Raw genomic sequence first — 19,636 nt, forward strand, 5'->3', positions numbered from 1 at the left:
GCAAACTCCATGCAGAAAGATCCCGGGAAAGCCGGGAGGCGAACCAGGGATCTTCTAGCTGCAAGGCGAAAGTGCTAACCACTACGCCACTGTACAGCCCACAAATTATCCACAAGTCTGTCAAATTTAGATTTACAGCATGTTTTAATTTGACCAACAGGTTTTTGAACTCTGGTCTCTGAATAAACTTGAGAAAGGAAATCTGTATAAAGTCCAAAAGACACGTTAACCAACGTAACTTTATTAGTCTTTGGGGACGTATTTTAATAATATTAAGAAATTTAAAAAATAATTTTAGAAGGTGTGAATAAGCTACATATTAATGCACCAAAGCATCAACAACCCAGATATTATTGTTCAAAATTATCAACGGCATGAAATACAACATTGTAAAGTATCGAAACCTGAATAATAATAATGTATAAAAGGATCAAAAAGCTTCCATTAATGATCTAAAGTATTGATTACTTGGAATCGAAAAATAAAGTAACTGAAAAATAATGTTTAAAAGTATCTTCAACTTGCTATTAATGTTCTAATATATCAATAACATTGATGTTAACAAAGTATCAATAACCTGAATGTTAATGTTCAAAAGTATCTAGTAACCTGGATAATAACATCCAAGTATCCAATAACTCGGATATAAAAGTTCAAAGCCCTGGATATTAATGTTCCAAGATATCAATAACACACCAACAACTTCGATATTAACATTCCAAAGCATCAATAACCCAGATATTATTGTTTAAAATGTTCAATGATATGAAATATAACATTCTAAAGTATCAATTACCTAGATAACAATATTCTGAAGTATGAAAAACCCGGATGTCATTGTTTAAAATTATCTATAACTTGAAATGAACATTTTAAACTATCAACAACTTGGGTATTAATGCAGAAAAATATCAATAACTTGGATACATTTTTAAAAAATAGAACAATAACCTGAATATTAACATTCTAAGGTAGTAATAATCTGAATATTAACTTTCTAAAGTAACAATAACCTGAATAGTAACATTTTAAAGTAATAATAACCAGAATATTAGTATTTTAAAGTTATAATATTCTGAATATTATCACACTAGAATATCAATAACTTGGATTTGAACACAAAACGATCAAAATCCTGGATATTATTGTTGTTAAATATCTATAAATGGTTATTAACATACTACAAGTATCAATAACTGGGATATTAATAGTCACAATTATCATGCATCATTTCTTAAAAATGAATTTATTTAGGATATTTAGGATCTGATGGGTCATAAATAAACAGTAACTCTAATATTGTTTAATAATTGTTGAATGCAGCAGAGTTCTCCTAAAAGTTTTTTTTTTGGTGTGTGTGTGTGTGTGTGTGTGTGTGTGTGTGTGTGTGTGTGTGTGTGTGTGTGTGTGTGTGTGTGTGTGTGTGTGTGTGTGTGTATGGGTGTGTGTGTGTGTGTGTGTGTGTGTGTGTGTGTGTGTGTGTGTGTGTGTGTGTGTGTGTGTGTGTGTGTGTGTTATTTGATGAACTCTGGCAGAAAATGAGCTGGTGGCGCCCTCAAGTGGAGCAGCTGCGCGTCTATTTCTTAAAATTGTTATATTTCCGAGGGTCCATGAAGGCAGCACGGCCGTTGCTCCCCTTTAAGCGCAGATCAAAGTCTGTTGTGTAATGCGGCAGCAGCGGACGTGATGGAGGACAGCCGGCGGTGACAGAGCGGCAGGAGGCGGACAGGTGAGGAGCTGCGGCCGGACAGGTGAGCTTCTGACGGGTTCTGGTTCTGGTTCTGGTCCTGGTTCTGGTCCTGGTTCTGGTCCTGGATGTTTTTCTACCTGGTGCTCCGTTCAGGTTCAGGCTGAAACTCTGCTTCCTGTTTGGCTTCACTTCGGCCTGAAACTAAAGCGACCAGAGGAGAATGTACAGGTTCCTACAGCTGGAGGGAAACTAAACTGGACTTCTGGTTCTTGTTTCTGTAAAAGTATTTAGATCAAAGGGGACTGAAGGAACCAGTAGTTTGGTTCTAATCTGGTGGTTTGGGTCACTGATCAGCTGACTGTGATGTCGGTTACTGGATAGATCTCACTTTAAAACAGTCCAGGAGCATTTAAAGGGGAAAACAATCACATTTTATTCATTATTTTACTAAACAGGGAAAATTTTACTACATATTTGAGGATTATTTATTAAACTACAACAACTTGGGTTTAATAAGATGCTTTTTAAATTTATTGTTACTAGTATGTTTGACTAAATAAATACATAAACATTTTTTTTTTAAATTCAGGAACTCTGTCATGCTATTGAAGCATAGAGGATAAGCTCTTATAAACTGATTTTGTAAAAAAATAAATAAAATAAATAGATGAAAACTTTTAGCAGCAAGGGAATGAATGAAAACAAAAGAAAGAAAATTTTAAAAATAAAAAATAGAAGGAAAAAATATGGTAAAAAATGATGGAATGCTGTTTGGTGAAAAAGTTTTTAAAATGGTGAAATAACAATAGTTTTCTGTAAATAGTAATATTTTTAATGGATTTAAATACCGTAAATACAGTCATACATTGTAAAAGAACAAGTTGCTATTTTTTTTTTTTTTTTAAATATAATTTTTTAGTCCTAATTATACACAATTTTTCTTTTAGGTATAGCAATAATATTTTTGCTGATTTAAATACAATCAAAAATAGTGTAATTTTACAGTCACACACTGTAGAAGAAAAATACAGATTTTTGATGAGAACATTATTTATGCTTTTGGCTTGTTTTTTACATTTTTTTATAGTTAACGTATAAATTAATACTTTTTTCTGGGATTTTACATTTTATTTGATGTTATCTGTCATTTTAAAAAGTTAAAATCTGTAAAATGACATTAAAAATTATTTACTAATTTTCCAGTCCTAATTACACACATTTTTTCTTTCAAATATAGCAAATAATATTTTTGCTGAATTTAAATACAGTCAAAAAAAGTGTATAATAGTCACACACTGTAAAAGAAAAAATTACGATTTGTAAAAAAAATACTGATTTTTGATGTGGATGTTTTTTGTGTTTTGACCAGTTTTTTATGATTTATTTTATTTTTTAATTACATTTTTTTTCACAATCAACATGTAAATTAATATTTTTTTCTGTGATTTTACATTTTACTAAATATTATCTGTAATTTATAAAATATTTTACTGAACAGATCAGACTTTTGCATTAAAATGAAATCCAGCTGTGATCAATGATTAACTGCAGCTGATAAACTCTGAGTGACTTCCACCTGTCTGAGCTGAATAAAGTCCACAGCTGCTGTTTATTATCAAGTCCTGCCTCAGTGTCAACGTTAACATCTAATTAAAGCTAATTAATGAAATCAGAGCTCATCGTATTCGTCCTGAAGCTGCAGATGTTCAATAAACTCAGAGGAAACGATTCTAAACATCTGGAAGCAACAAACTAAAGTTCATCTCCTGTTAACGTTTTTAATGTGTCGCCTCTAAAGTCATGAAAACTGAGTTTTTATCCTCTCTGGGATGTTTATGGACAGTTTATGCTGCTACATGTAGCTACAGTCATCTAATGCTGCTTTCAATTACACTTGGAACTTCTAGTTACATTCACAAAGTTTTAGATCCTGAATTTGACCAGTCAGATCAGCGGCATCCAAAAAGCTTTCCTTCACACATTCTTCATCAGCGTAGCAAAAATGACCTTTTGTCAGTCCTCATCAAACATAATTTTTTTTAGTTAAGAAATAAAAATTAAAAAAATTAAAAAAATATAAATATTTTCAAAAAAATAATGTTTCTGTACTGAAGGCACAAATAAGACTTAGTTGACATCCATATTTCCCTAAATAAAAACTCCCTAACAATGACTTCATGGACGTGGCTGTTGTTGCTTGTTGAGTTTAACTTCAGATGTTTATCTTTGTGTTTTGTTTCTTCAGATTCGAGCAGCGATGGAGTCGACTGTGGTGAAGACGATGATGATGGCAGGAAGCGTTCTGGTCGTACCTGTTGTTGCCTTCATCACCTCCTTCCTGCTGTGGCCAGGAGCTCTGCTGAAGGCCTACAACTGGTAAATACACAACTCATTCATGGAAAACTAACTAGACTGGTAGATAAATAATACATGAAAATAGTCTTTATTTAGAGAGAACACAAAATACAAGTTTCAGTTAAAGGGCTTCCAAGGCAGCAAAACAAAACAGACAAGAGACTAATAAAAACATACAAAACTAAGAGTTTAGCAGTAAATTTATTGTTGTGATCATTGTGGAAACTGTTTGATTGGATCAAAACTGGTTCTTCTGCTTTGTTAAAGTTAAAATGTAAGAACATTTATATTCATAGGAGCCGATGAAGAGTTTTACCTTCAAGAATCTCTTCAGTAAGTTTAGGAATTTAATAATTATAACAGGTAACAGTTCACTTGGTTTCTCAAGGCTATAAAGTCAAGTCAGAAAATCAAAAATATGCCCTTATTGACAAAAAAGTTCTCATTTATGGGTAAAGAACCATTTTAAAACTCCAGAACTCAAGCGATCTACCAATAGTTTAGTTTCTGTTGTACAATTTGGCAAATCTGCTCAGTCTGTTACAAAAGTTCAATCAAAATGATGTTTTTTTCCTTTTTGTCACCAAGTATTTCATATTAAAAAGCATTTTATGTGTTTGGTTTTCTAGTATTGTGACCTGCAGCTACGTGTGATTCAGAAAATATTACTAGTTGATTAATTTTCTTAGTATGAGCTCAAAGATGGAACTTTTCATGACAGCTTTATTTATTTATTCATTTTTAATTTTAGCTCATCATTAATCAGAGATTAGTTGATCTACTTGTGCAATAATGCAGATTCTGAATCAATGTCATGATGAGAAATAACGCTGAAAATTTCAGGTTTGTATCTTTAATAGTTCCTGAGACTATTAGCAACTTTATAGAGAAAGGTCCCCATGATGCTGCCACCACCATGCTTCAGACTATTATGTAAATTGAAACAGTGAGAAAAATCTGCTGAAAGTTGGTTGACGGGTGATAATGTAAAATACAATCACATCTCGGAAAATACTTGATATATACATATATATATATGAACAAAAAAACCTGCTGAAACTGGGTCGACTGGCAATTTTTAACACACATTTGTCTCAAAATTATTTGATATATGAAGCTAAAATTTCACAAATACTATTTTAAATGTCCAAAATTTAGGATAAAAATGTTTCAAGCAGATCAGAGATGGAATATTTATGTTGGAAGAACCCAGAAATATCACTAAAACCACCTGTTTTCACCTCTGAAGAGACTAAACTCAGCAGTTACTAATGCAAACATGCAGTAACAGAGTTCAGCAGAGAAACTCTCCTTCCTGGACTTTGTCTGAGCTGTAAAACCACAAATCTACATGCAGATTACAGCTGAGTGCTGAGTCACTGTCATGTAATCCTGTTTTTTCTGCTGCTTTGTGACTTGAATAGACTAATAAGGCAGAAACCAAAGAAAGTAGCGCTAGAAATGAATGATATCAGAATAACAGCGACTCTGTTGATGAAGAAACAAACATTATTGATCAAAATGAGTTGTTTTGTGTCACCTCTACACAATAAAAGTTAAAGTTTCTCAGATGTGACCTCTTCTGTTGATCACATGGACTCATATCTGCTCTCAGATAAACACTTTGATGGTGTTTTTCTCAGAAATATGGAGTAAAATGGTTGATAATGGTGATTTCAGGAAGGTTTCTTGATCACATTCCTGCTACCTTTAACATATATTTTTAACAACCCTTCTTCTTTACTGTAGCGCCACCCTCAGGCCAGTCCGGACAGTTCAAATGAGATAAATTTATTTGATTCGTAACCAGAGACAGTCATATTTTACAGCAGCCGGACACAAATGGAGCACAAAAGTACAGTAAAAAAAAATGAAGATATAATTAGGACTTTGTCCACCTTTAACATGTTCATAAATGACATGAAGAATAATTTAACTAGTCGTAGGACACACAGTGTGCAGAACTGTACTTAGATTTATGGAGGAAAACAGATTTAATTTCAGTTATTGTGCTCAAAAGGTTATAGAGAGAAAACCAGATGTTGTTGCAGTGGATAAATCCCATTTATTAGATCAGAAGTTCAGTCAACAAAGAGTAATCATGAAGCTTTCCTTTATTAATTTAAAGGCATTTTGACAAATGAAAATCTGTTCATCTGAACATCAGGATGAACGCTCTGCTCTGTTCTGCAGTTTTTAACAGATTTGATGTAATATTTTACCCTCTGAATGAATTAAAGCCGTGACAGGAAGCCTTCTGTTCCTCTGGTGATCCGTCAGTTCAGCTCTTTGGTTTCACTAATATTGAGTTTCTGTTAGTCCTTTATTAAATAAAAGCAAAAACAACTGCAAGATGATTTTCACTTCAAGTCACACAAGTCAATACGGTGAAGTTTTACCATAAAATGCACTGAATGCATCTTTATTCCCTCAGAATCTTTAACAATTTTAACAGGAGTTTGACTTGTCGCTGGAGGCTTAAAACTGATTTTTTTTTTCTCCTCATAAAGCTGCTTTTCATGTTTAGTTTCATAAGTAAAGTTCAGCTGCTGAATGAATTATTGATTTATAAAAGTAAATTTCATAAGAATGAGTCATAGGAAGTTTTATAGGTTACACAATCAGGATTATTTATTTCATAATGTCTTTTATTCTGTAGTATTTTTCAGTCTTCTTTTCATTATTCACTACTGTTTATTTTGTCAATAAATGTCAGTTTCCAGTGTTTCATTAATAACTGAGTGTTTAAATCAATAGAATTAAATAATTTTTAAATATCTCACACTTTAAAAAATAATTAAACATTGAACAGATCTTCAGGTCAAGTAGTTTTATAGAGTTTTATGTATATTTTTTAGTAAAGTTTTTCTTAATAGCATCTTAATTTGATTATATTAGTTTTATTTATGTATTTAGTTTAAATTTATACATATACTACTTTTGTATTCTTGTATTAATTTTTAGGAACTCCTTACCTTTGAGAATATTAATTTCATGTGCTTTGGTTTTTTTGTTTACACGTGTTTTTCTTATTTTTTCAATGTATTGTAATGTCTTTTTAAAATATTTTTAATGTTGAACATTTACACTTGATGCACAGATCATTTTTTTGTTTTTCTATTTATGCAGATACTTAGAAAATGACATTAAAGGAATCTTAAATCTTGAATAATGATATAAATAACACAAAAAATGTAAAAAAATCTTTATTTACTGAACATGAGTTGGAACCAACATGTACAACTTTTTTCAAACTCTGTTGGCTCTTAATTGGACTTAATTGGATCCATACGCTGCTGAAAAGTTGATGAATTTTTTTCATGAGACTGTTGGTCATGATATATGATACGTTTCCGTGTTTTTCTTCTTTTTCTCTCCAGGTATTTGCGTCGCAGGTTGGGTTTGGTGGTTCGTTATTCCTACAGTGGAAGTTATCGTTTCTGCTATTCCAGCCGTGGGACACCAGGTGGCGCTACGCCGTCGCTGCTGCTGCTTCACGGCTTCTCCGCCACCAAGGACATGTGGCTGCCCATCGTCAAGGTAACGGATACAAACACTTTATTAACAAAAACGAGATGGAGGGAATAAAGGGGAAAATAAAGACTTTAAATGTAGACTTTGCAAATGAAACTGTCTGAACTCCAAGTAGCAGTTTTTAGGCCTTTTTTTTCTTCACTGTGGGTTCATTTTTCACTTTAATTTAAAGTCCTGCATCTTTATGGAAACAGAACAACCATGAAGAAGGAGACAGAACTCAGAAATGAAACAATTAGAGTGACAGAAATCAGAAAAATATAATTTATTAATTAAAATATATTTAATTAAAAAATTAAAAGCAATAGTTATTAATTCAAAATCATCAGAAAAGAAGTTAAAATGTCTAAATAACATTTTTTTAATGTTAATGACATAATTATGTTACATTTTGAGATTAAATTGAGATTAAAAATGATACTTGTTTGATTAAAAATGTAAAATTAACTGTTATGAATTAAAATAGACTGAAAAGAAGTGAAAATGTCTAAATAATACATTATTTAAAAGGTCAATAATGAGATAATTAAGTTATAATTTGACTAAGTAACTCAAAATTTAATCAAATTATGATTTAAAAAATTATATTTGTTTGATAAAAATATATATTATTAACTGTTACGAATTAAAATAGTGTGAAAAGAAGTGTAGATGTTCAATAGCAAATTTTTAAAAATGTTAATAATGAGATATCTTAGTTATATTTTGACTAAATAATTGAATACTGAATCAAATTATGATTTTAGAAAATGATGAACTGTTATGAATGTTGCTAATGAGATAATGAAGTTCGATTTTGACTGAACAATTCCAAATTTAATCAAACTATCATTTAAATAAGTGATATTTCTTTGATTAAAATTGTAAAATGGACTATTGTGGATTAAAAGAGTTCAAAAAGAAGTGAAAATGTTCAATGATACATTTTTTAAAATGTTAATAATGAGATAATTAAGTTATATTTTGACTGAAAAATTCCACATTTAAATAGACTATTATTTTAAAAAATGATATTTAATTGATTAAAAATAATAGTTGAATTTTTTTGATTTCTTTTTTTTTTTTTTTTTTTTTTTTTTTTTTACAAAATAGAAAACCCTACAATTAACATGCACAACATTTTTCCACACAGGAGTTACCAATATTTAAAAATTAAAACAACAAAAAATGTCTCCACATACCATAGATGTTTCACCATTTACATGTTTAATTAATTTTCAGACTTGTTTCCTCTTTGTTCTGTGTAAACACTGCCTAACAGTCATCAAATTGTTTTTATTTGAGTTTTGGTCACAGCTCAGCCACTAAAAACATCTTTGTTGCATTGAAGAGCTCAGAATTTTTTTTTTTTTTTTTTTTTTACAGAATCTTGTTACAACAAACCATTTATTTTTGGTGAATTTTAAATGTAGATTTAAGTGATATTTTATTGAAATTTTAAGCTTAGATTTGGTTATTTTTCCAGATGGAACCAGAACTCACACATGATAAGTTTGAGGACTTTTAGAAAGCTGAATATCTGATAAATTCTTCAGTTTTTACTGTTTCTGGTTCTGATAGATGGTGTTATTTTCACAGTATTTATAAAGTCACATGTTGATTTTGGGTTTTGGAGGATGAAGCCTGCAATCTGTCAAACAGCCAGCAGGGGGCGACTCCTCTAGGTGCAAAAAGAATCTAGACGTTTATGAGAAAAATTATAGTGTCAATCTGTAGTTTTATGTCTGATTTATTACAAAATGATGTTTGTTTAGTAAATTCTGGCCAAATTTAGGGGAAAACAGACGATAAAACAAATTGTGTTCTAGCTGCTTGGATTCTCAATCTTCCTCTGAAGTTCGACACTTTTGTCAGAAAACGTCTTTCACTTCCTTTATTTGGCATTTTACAGCTTTACTGAACCTCTGTCTTCTTTCTACATTGCATTAATGGGAAAAAAAATATCAGTTAGCAGTAAGTGATCCACCATTTTTACCACATTGTGCTGACAGGTTTGAACATTTTCTCACTCTTCTGTCTATAATCTGCTCAAAGTTAAGTCGTACTAAGTCTCGGGTGTGTTTGTTTTCTCCTCCAGTACCTCCCCAGAGACCAACATGTGATTTGCGTTGACATGCCGGGACACGAGGGGACGAGTCGGACCGGCGCTGAGGACTACAGCATCCAGGGTCAGGTCGGCCGAATCCACCAGGTATGGAGGAGTCCAGCGTCGGACAGATAATCAAGATTCAGAACAAACAATATCAGTCAGGAACGTGTCAGGCAGGACTTGTTGTGTTTTTAAAGCTGGAGGTTCCTGAACGCCTCACGAGTCCCTGACCTAAACATGACCTCTGTTGTGTTTTTTACATCTTAAATCTCCCTAAACTCTCTGAACATTCATGTTTACGAGTAAAAAACAACCCGGTTCTGCCTTAAATGTGTCACATTACAGAATAAGCATAAATTATCTCATTGACATTAAATAATATATATTTTATTTAGACAGTTTGACTTCTTTTCTCACAATTTTAAATTCATAACAGTTCATTTTACATTTTTAATCAAATAAAGATCACGTTTAAGATGATAATTAAATTCAATATTGAATTATTCAGTCAAAATATAACTTTATCTCATTATTGACATTTTTAAAAATTTGTTATTGCACAGTTTGACTTCTTTTCTTACAATTTTTCATTTATAACAGTTCATTTTCATTTTTTAATCAAACAAATATCACTTTCAAAATCAAACTCTTATATTTTTTATCTCATGGTTCAGGTTTTAGTATTTAATAGTATTAATGGAGAGAAGGATTAAAACCTTTCAGGTGATTCTTACAATAAACAATCTGGACCTACATTTGTCGGTTTGTGATTTATGTAAGTTAAATTTTGACTGAATAATTCAACACTTCATCAAATTATGATTTAAAACACTGATATTTGTTTGATTAAAAATTTAAATTAATTGTTAGGAATTAAAACAGTGCAAAAAGAAGTGAAAATGTCCATTAATAAATGTTACAAAATATGAATAATAAGATAATTAAGTTATATTTTGACTGAATAATTCAATATTGAATCAAATTATAATTTTAAAAAGTAATATTTATTTTATTAAAAATATAAAATTAACTGTTATGAACTTAAAATTATGAGAGAAGAAGTGAAAATATCTAAATAATAATTATTTAAAATATCAATAATGAGATAATTAAGTCAGATTTTGACTGAATAATTCAACACGATGGAATTCTGATTTAAAAAATGATATTTAGTTGATTAACAATTAAAAACTGTTATGAATTAAAATTTTGCGCAAAAAGTAGTGGAAATGTGTAAATATCTTTTTAAAAAGTTCATAATGAGATAATTCCGTTCTATTTTGACTTCCTGGTCTGTCCGTCTGCAGTTTGTTCGGAGCGTCGGTTTGGATAAAACTCCGTTCCACCTGGTCGGGACCTCCATGGGCGGGAACGTCGCTGGAGTCTACGCCGCCCGGCACTCGGATCAGCTGAGCAGCGTCACCCTGATGTGTCCGGCTGGTCTGGTTTATCCCACAGACTCCAAGTTTGTCACCCGCCTGAGGGAGCTGGAGAAGAACCCAGACGAGAACGAGTCGATCCCTCTGATCCCCAGAACCCCAGAAGAGCTGAACGACATGCTGAGACTCTGCTGCCACACCAAGCTGAACCTCCCCAGACAGGTACAGGATGTAGTCTGAAAATATCACCAAAATCACACCTTTTATCAGAGCCACAAACTGGAAAAACAAGAAAAAGATCAGATATTCAACTTTCCGACAGTCCTTGAACTACTCATCCATAGCATGCAGCTCTGTTGATATTTAATCAAAATCGTTTTATTCTGCTTCTCAATTCAAAAATTCACCAAAAATAAACCATTTGCTCTAAACAGATTCTGTAAAAAAAATTAAATTCTTCACTCTTCTGGCCAACTGATAAACTGTTAGTATCTCAGCTGTGACCAACAGTTAAATGAGGAAAATTCAGCTAATTCCATCTAACATTAACTATTTTTCCAGTTTTTCCATTGACTGTTTTACAGTTTTGTCTCCGATAAATGGTGTAATTTAGTTTATTTGGTAATATGTTGACAAGTTTTGGGGATTAATGGACAAAACAAAAGACCCATGATGATTTATGTGTTTATCTCTGATGCATTTATTTTACTAGTCGAGTTTAACACTAAAGGATCAGAGCATCATTCGGCTCTGGTCTGTAGGTTTTAACTGATTTGATTTAATATTTCACCCTCTTTGTGACATTTCATCAGAATCAATTTATTCTGCTTGTCTCAATTAAAAATATCACCAAAAACAGAATATTTGATTCAAAGAGATTCTGTAAAAAACTAAAAATTCTTCACTCTTCTGGGCAACTGAAAAACTATTAGTGTCAATGGCTACGATCAACAGTCAGGTGAGAAAAATTCAGATAAATTCAGATAACATTACCATTTACTGTAAACACTGCCTGCAGTTCAGCTGAAAACTCACAGAATTTCTCTCACATGACTGTTGGTTGCAGCTGAGTCACTAAAGGCTTCAGAGTTGCTCAATGGAGCGCAGAATTTTTTGGTTTTTACAGAATCCTGTTAAAGAAAATGGTTCATTTTTGGTGAATCTTTGAATATAGACAAGTAGAATAAAGCGATTTTAGTAAAAAAAAAAAGCCATCAGAAAGTTGAAAATCCAGTGATTCTTTCAGTTTTTTACAGTTTCATCTCTGATAAATGGTGAAAATTGTTTTATTAGATAATATGTCTTTCAAATCTGCTGGTGGGTTTTGAGGATTAATGGAAAAATTGTGTTTTTTCTTATCTATTTATTTCGTTGGTTGAATATAACACTAAAGAATCAGAGGATCAGTCGACTGTTCTGTAGGTTTTAATTGATTTGATTTAATATTTCACACTCTTTGTGACATTTCATCTAAATCAATTTATTCTATGTGTCTCATTTAAAATTCTGCCAAAAATAAACCATTTGTTTTACACCAATTCTGTAAAAAACTAAATATTTTTCACTTCTCTCTGCAACTAAGCAACTATTATTTACTGCTCTGTGACCAACGGTCATGCAACTAAAATTCACGAAGTTTTTGGTTTAACTGCAGGTTGTGTTTCCACAGAGCAGAGAGGAGACGAGTTTAGAAACTAATTAAAAATGCAAATAGTTAAATATCTATAATATGTAGAGCTTCTATTATTTTCCAGTTTTGTTAACACTTCTTTGAAAAATGTTGGACATGTTGGTTCTTTTTGTTTGTAAAAGAGGTAATCAAAGAAATTCAGCTTTTGTCCTTTTATATTTATTGTAATTCTGCAGAAAACATTTTTCCTTCATAAAGAAAAATCTGTGAAACATCAAAGTTTTTCTACATATAGAATCAATCTGTGGATATTATTATTATTAGAGCAATTCAAAGGAATCTCTGTTGTATTTTAAATTTCTACACATGGAAGAATCTGCACAGTATCGACAGGACTTCTGTATATTTCTTGTTTATTTGTATTTTTCTACTGATTTTTTTACATTTCTACCCATTAGTTTTGATTTTTCTGAGTTTTCTCTCCTTATTCTTGGTTTTTCTGTTTCCTTAGAGGTTCAGGATTTTATATTGAACTTAAAAATGAGCCACAGTGAAGAAAAATGTGACAAAAATCACCCAGAAACTACCAGAACTTCAAATATTAAGGAAACTAAAGGCGTCTCACAGCTGCCTTTATATAAATACTGTGGAGTTCTTGTTGTTGCTGCTGCTTTTGCTGCTTCTCTGAGGAATATTTACTGGATTTGTGTGTTTTTGTTGTCAGATGCTGCGAGGTCTCCTTGACAACAGGATCCCTAACAACGGTTTCTATAAAGAGGGTGAGTCTGAGCCTCATTATTCAGCATCATCTTCTCCTCAGAGCAGCTCTCTCTTTATCTTCTGTGATAATCTCTCAGTTATTTCTAAATTCATGCATTTTTCAGCACCAGGAAGTAGACGAGGATTTTATTTGGATTTATCTGTTGTTTCAGTGGAATCAGTTTAAAATGTTCAATTAAAATAAACTTTAATGCTATTTTTGCAGCAAAATGATGCTGCTACATGTTTAAATTTACCTTTTTTTCATAGAAAGCCCTAAAATATAGCATCTGCCAGATAATGTATGTTTACAATAACATTAAAAAACGTATTAAAAAGAGAGAATAAAGCTTGATGATGTTAAAACATGCTGGAAAAATAAAATAATTTCTCTTTATATGGAAAAAATACAAGTGTTTGTTTAAAAAAAATAGAGCTGTTTCAAATGTAAGAAATGTGAATTTAGATTTATATGGAAACTAAATTCAAATAGGAAGTAATAAAATGTTGAGCTGCACTAGAAGCATCTGAACAACATTTTTAATCTAGAAATAGAACTTCAAGCAGCTTCTGTGTGTTTTCTTCGCAGGAAATGTTTCTTTCAAGCAGACAGAGAAAGAGAAAAAACATTTTTTCTTTTTCATACGTGCCTGAAGAAGAGTTTTATATTAAAACGTGGCTCGTCTCTTACTCCATTTTTCACAAATATTCAATTAAATCGGCTGGAAATCTCTCTAAAACCTGGTGATTTAAAAAGATATTGGACAGCAATGTGGGTTTGAATCCTCCAGTGGGTCAAAATATGAATCTGGAACATCAGTAACCCTGTTTTTGAGCGTTTTATTCTCATTTTTCTTCACTGTGATTCATTTTTTACTGCAATCTAAAGTCCTGAACCTCTATGGAAACAGAAAAACCAAGAAGAAGGCGAGCGAATGAAGAAATGTCTTCTGTGTTGAATGACAGAAATTAGAAAAACTTACATTTCTCTGATTATTTGCTTTACAAAAACGTGGAATCAACATTTCCACGGATGTTACCAACACTGGACAAAAACTGGAGGCTCCACATGTTACAGATATTTAGATATTTAAACTTTTACAGCTTTAACAAACTTAGATTTTCAGACAATTTCAGACATTTTTGTCCCAATTCTGTTGTTTCTTTTCTCTTTGGGACAGTTTAGTTTCTTTGTGGTCGTTTTTTTAGTTTGTTTTTCTTGTTCTGTCTCATTTTTATGTCTTCATGTCTCATTTTCTTTCTTTTTAAATCTATAGAAATTAGTAGAAACTTCACAACCATGTCTAGAAGTGGAAAGAACTCAATAATGTGTTTTGTTTCCTATCAGCTCTGTGGAAACACTGCCTGCAATTCAGCACAAAGGTTTCCTGAATTTTTGTCACCAGACTGTTGGTCTCAGATGAGTCACTGAAGGCTTCATGTTTGCATCGAGGATCTCAGAATCTTTTGTTTTTTATAGATTTTTTTAAAAAATAGATTTATAGATAGATTTTTTTTATAGATTTCTGCTAAAAAAAAAAGTAGCAGGGTCAGCCACATGGGGGATTATTTTCCTGTTTACATCCTTTCTTCCTTTCATCTGATGTCCCAAAATAGCTTTAGTACATCCAACCTGCACTGGCATTGATCTCCTCCATATGCCGTCCTGCTCCCTCTCACCCATCTCACCTCCAGCCCATGCATCCCATAGTCCTCACCATAGTGCTGCTGGCAGTGTTCAGGCCAGACTGCCACCTCTCCACAATGTCTCTGTGCCAAACTGACCACACATGTGGTGTTAGCTCTGTCACACACCATAGTCCAGGCTGACGTAGGGGTCTGGTCTGCTCCACATGCCAGGCCAGATGTCTCGGTCCTTGGAGTAAACTGTAGCCAAATATTGATCCTTCACCCAATAATCGCTAGTTTCCCCCAGGCACGGGATGACCCAGTCCATAATTTCTTGTTTCTGCAGCCCCCACCCAGTGGAGCTCTCGCTCCATGTATGTTCCTCTCCAGGCTTGTAAAATCCCTTTCACTGTCATGTTGGCCTTCAGCTCGTCGTAATTATATGTCCACACGCCATAATAACCAGTCCAGCTTTGATGCAGGGGGCATCTAGGTGATGCTCCATTACTCACATAATCAGATCCATTCAGGGTCTCAAATACTTTGCCCACCGCACAGCTGTCGATTTTTTTGGAAATCACTTTTAGGGACCCTCAGCAGCTCATCTGGAATTTAGGGTTCTGGACTGTAACAGATGCTGACGTAGCCACCAATAATCCATCAGCATTTATTCCCCAGGGCTCTCCCATCACATGGAACAGTCCTGCACAGACTTCATTCTTTAACTTTTTCCCCCCTTGGGGAAGAGGGTTCAGTAATGGCCTATCAGGCCTAAGTCTCCTGACCCCATCTTTCTGTTCCGCTTTTTTCCCACGTGCCTGCTCCTCTTCTGTGGTCACATTCCCACAGGAACGGGTGAACTCTTTCAGTGCTTCAATCACAGACTTATTAGCAGCCACCATCCTCTCCAGCCACACGCCCGCGGCAGGACTGTGTCGGTCTATGTTTGGCTCTACTTCCCCATCTGCATCCGAGATCTCCTCCTGCGATGCAGCCTGGTCATTACTGTCATTTCCTTCATCTGATATCACCTCAGGGTCAGTGCGTACACTCGCGGTTTCTTCACGCTCCTCAATAATCCTGTCGCGGTACACATTTAATGGGGCCAGGAACTGTCCATGGTCCTTATACAGCGACATGGCTTTTGCCTTTGAGGCAGCCACTAAAACCTGTTGAACCCCGGTTTCTCTTGCCAATGTCTTCACCACAGGATCATATTTCACAGAGGGGCTAATTATTGACACTATCCGCCCCTTTAAGGTGCCCTCTTTGGTCTTCTCTAAGAAGTCACCCCACCACATCAGCCATACTCTGGCATCTTGCTCTGTTTTTACTTCAGTAGGACTGTCTAATATTATAATCCAAACTTTGTTCAGGTGGTCATACACAGCATACCGTCCGTCCTGCTTCACTCCACCTCTCTCCTCTTTGGAGAATGCTGCCTCCACTAACTTCCGCACAACCGGGTCCCAAGAATTCCACCCATCCCCACGGATAATCACCTGAAATTTCTGCTCAGGTAATACCCCGGGCGGAATCCTCAGTGACTGGGATGCAGCTGCGCTTTCACTTCCTCCCCCATCCTCCACCGCTGTCTCCACGTCAGCCGGCGGAGGGGAGACTTCTTTCTCCAACTGTAGGGAATCCGACTCCTGATCCTTGTTCATTTTATCCACTTTGTCCGTCTTTGTCGTCTCGAGTCGTCTGCTTCCTCAAAGCCGCTCGTAGCGCATAGAGTCAGGATGAGGGCAGACTAGTATCCACTACTCACCACTAGTAACCACTAGTCGTCCTGGGCTACATGATTGCCCTCACGACTTTCACGTATCTCCCCTGCGGTGCTTCCTACATCCTTCTGCAGGTCTAGTGACCCGGAGTTCCTTCTTTTCAGCCAGTCACCAAAAAAAAAACCTTAAAAGCATTTCCATTTTCATAGTAATAAAAACCTTAACACATCAATTCTCCTGGTAACACTAGACCTCTGTCCCTACAGTGAGTTACTGCCCCCATGTGGTTACTTCTTATACCAACATTATAAGGATATGTATTCAATCACCTTTATTGAAATAAGACACTCCTGTACTCAGTTACCCCTAAACCAATATTATAAAAGACAAGTATTAAAAATAATCAACTCACCATCTTTCACAGTGAGGGACTCTTCTGATTTCTATGCTATTTCAAATAAAGATTGTATATATAAAAAATAGGCATTTGGTTAGTTTAAACACATTTATTATGTTCTAGCATGAATCAATCATAAATCACATGTTATAATATCATACTGTGTTCCCTCATTTATCTGTTATTCTGCCAGAACCCCACACCTATGACTGACTCGGGGATCTCATACCTCTATGATCTTTGACAGGTTAAAGTGAAAGGTTTATTTTTGGTGGATTTTTAAACTAGATATGTAGAATAAAGTAACTTTGGCTCATTTTTCAGCAGGTTACAGATGAATAGATCAAGGACTGTTGGAAATCTGAGGATAGTTTTTGTTTTTCCAATTTCTGGCTGATAAATGCTGTAATTCTGGCTTTTTTTTAAGTAACTTGCTTTCTAACCAGTCTGTGGGTTTTCCAGCTGATCCTCGACTATTCTCTTATTTAAATCTACAGTATCTTTTAATACATCAAATATATAAATATGTTCTGTGGTAATTTTTGCTCCTCAGTTGTTTTATTGTGTATGTTTCTGTGTTTTTGCAGTATTCATGGAGCTAGTCGGGGAGAAATCTCGTCACTCTCTGCAGGAACACATGCATCTGATCACAGCGCCCCTTCAGGTGATCTGGGGGAAACAAGATCAGGTAAATAAAACTCCAACATGAAGCCGTTTTCATTAAAAACTGGATTATATTGAAGGAGGAAGGAGATCTTCATCCTCTAACGTGTTCCATCCAGTCCTCAGGCTGCTTTCACTTCAGTCCTCCAAGATACCATTAATGATAATTAATAATAAATTAATAATATAGAGGTGTAACAGTTTATAATATGAATAAAACTAATGTACATGTTCACTCGAATGCAGCTCAGAATGTTTTAGAGAATAAAAATGTTCAGACAGTTTAACTCCCTGAACTCCAAAACCTGCCAGGAGGTTTGAAAAGTACAATATCTTTAAAAAAAATCACCAAAATTACTCAATTTAGAACCAGAAACAATCAAATGAGGAAGAATCACCTGATTTTCAACTTTCCAACTGTTCTTTAACTACTCATTTGTGAGTTCTATTGGAAAATTAACCAAACGTAAGCTTGAAATCGTTGTCTCATTAAATAATTCACTAAAAATGAACGATCTGTGTTAACCAGATTCTGTAAAAAACTGAAAACTCTGCACTCATTAATGCAGCCATGAAGCCATCAGTGATTAATCCGCAACCAACAGTCAGGTGACAAAAATTCAGGGAGTTTTCAGCTAAACTAGAACACAAAATGCATCTCATAAACCCAAAAACACAGAACTACAATGAGTTTACATGCATGTTTTCTACATAAATAGACTTCATTTGCATCAGGGAGCTCAGGGTTTTTATTCATGCAGTTTTTCTAATTGTTTCTACAAACTCTGGTTAAAATAAATGGTTTGTTTTGGAGGAATTTCATGATTTTAAGCTCAGATGTGGTTCATTTTCCAGCAGGTCTCAGATGAATAATTCAAGGACAAATTGGAAATCTGAGGATTTTTCTTCTGTTCTTCCTGTTTCTGGTTGATAAATTTTGTAATTTTGCCTTTTTAAAAACTTTTTGCACCACTGAGCGATATCACTGTTTTCATAGGTTGAACTTGTACTTACTCTTTATTAAACTGTATTTTTATTGTAGGTGTTGGACGTTTCTGGGGCCGCCGTGCTGCAGGCGGCGCTGCCTCGCTGCCGTCTCGACCTGCTGGACGACTGCGGACACTCGGTGGCGCTGGAGAGGCCGAGGAAAGCCGCCACGCTCATCATGGACTTCCTGTCTGCGCAGGAAGTGAGCGATAAGAAACTCTCCTGAGCTGAAGATGAAGGTTTTATTGATTCAAACGACTGAATTTAAACCTGAGAAGAATAAACCAGCGCACTAAACCACGTCGAGGACCTTCCTGAAGTTATTTATCTGTTTTATTCTCAGACGTCTGTTTTAAATGTTCACTGAATTCATTCCAAGTTGCACTGTTTCTGTTTCCTGTTGTGTTTGATCTGTTTTTAGTGGATCGACTCATTAAAACACATTCAGACTGAAATTTAGAACCAAACGCCGTCTATGTGCAGATGAGTCGCCGTCTGATGTTGAAGAGATTTTTATCCTGTGGGTTTAATAACTATGAAGTGGCTTATTAAGCGAGATGAGCTCTTGTATAAACGTCTTTATGAACCACAGAAATAAAACCTTTAAGTGAAAGTTGTTGGTTTGATTGAAACTTATTGAGTTCCTTCATGAAACATCAACTAGAGACACCTGATCTCCTCAGAATCAGATGATTTGTAACAGATTTGCAGCATTTCTGTAATTCTGAAAATATTCATAGCATGAAGATAAAACTTAACATGACTTCCTTAAATAAAGTAAAGTTACTGTAGATAAA

At 34.2% G+C, this 19,636-nt stretch overlaps 1 protein-coding gene across 2 annotated transcripts; it reads left to right on the plus strand.

Annotated features, from left to right (window-relative positions):
• Positions 1 to 1,590: 1,590 nt before the first annotated feature.
• Positions 1,591 to 19,452, plus strand: LOC111575276 (monoacylglycerol lipase abhd6-B-like). 2 transcript variants are annotated; one of them, XM_023280310.3, is made up of 8 exons: positions 1,591 to 1,751; positions 3,936 to 4,066; positions 7,426 to 7,585; positions 9,657 to 9,770; positions 10,976 to 11,269; positions 13,402 to 13,456; positions 17,777 to 17,877; positions 18,895 to 19,452. In XM_023280310.3, the coding sequence occupies exons 2-8, from the start codon at positions 3,948 to 3,950 to the stop codon at positions 19,063 to 19,065; spliced, it is 1,014 nt and encodes a 337-aa protein (XP_023136078.2). In that variant the 5' UTR covers positions 1,591 to 1,751; positions 3,936 to 3,947; the 3' UTR covers positions 19,066 to 19,452. The 2 variants fall into 2 exon arrangements, with proteins under 2 accessions (XP_023136078.2, XP_023136079.2); XM_023280311.3 differs by having other exon boundaries at positions 1,602 to 1,729.
• Positions 19,453 to 19,636: the final 184 nt, after the last annotated feature.

This window comes from Amphiprion ocellaris, chromosome 5 (assembly GCF_022539595.1).
Source record: "Amphiprion ocellaris isolate individual 3 ecotype Okinawa chromosome 5, ASM2253959v1, whole genome shotgun sequence".
Classification (NCBI taxonomy): Eukaryota; Metazoa; Chordata; class Actinopteri; family Pomacentridae; genus Amphiprion; species Amphiprion ocellaris.

What these genes read in the sequence shown, in the direction of transcription:
- LOC111575276 (XM_023280310.3), top strand. Translation starts at nt 3,948, where the DNA reads ATGGAGTCGACTGTGGTGAAGACGATGATGATGGCAGGAAGCGTTCTG. An exon ending in AGGTCGGCCGAATCCACCAG is followed by an intron (nt 9,771 to 10,975) that starts GTATGGAGGAGT and finishes GTCCGTCTGCAG; the next exon opens with TTTGTTCGGAGCGTCGGTTT. An exon ending in TCTGGGGGAAACAAGATCAG is followed by an intron (nt 17,878 to 18,894) that starts GTAAATAAAACT and finishes TTTTTATTGTAG; the next exon opens with GTGTTGGACGTTTCTGGGGC.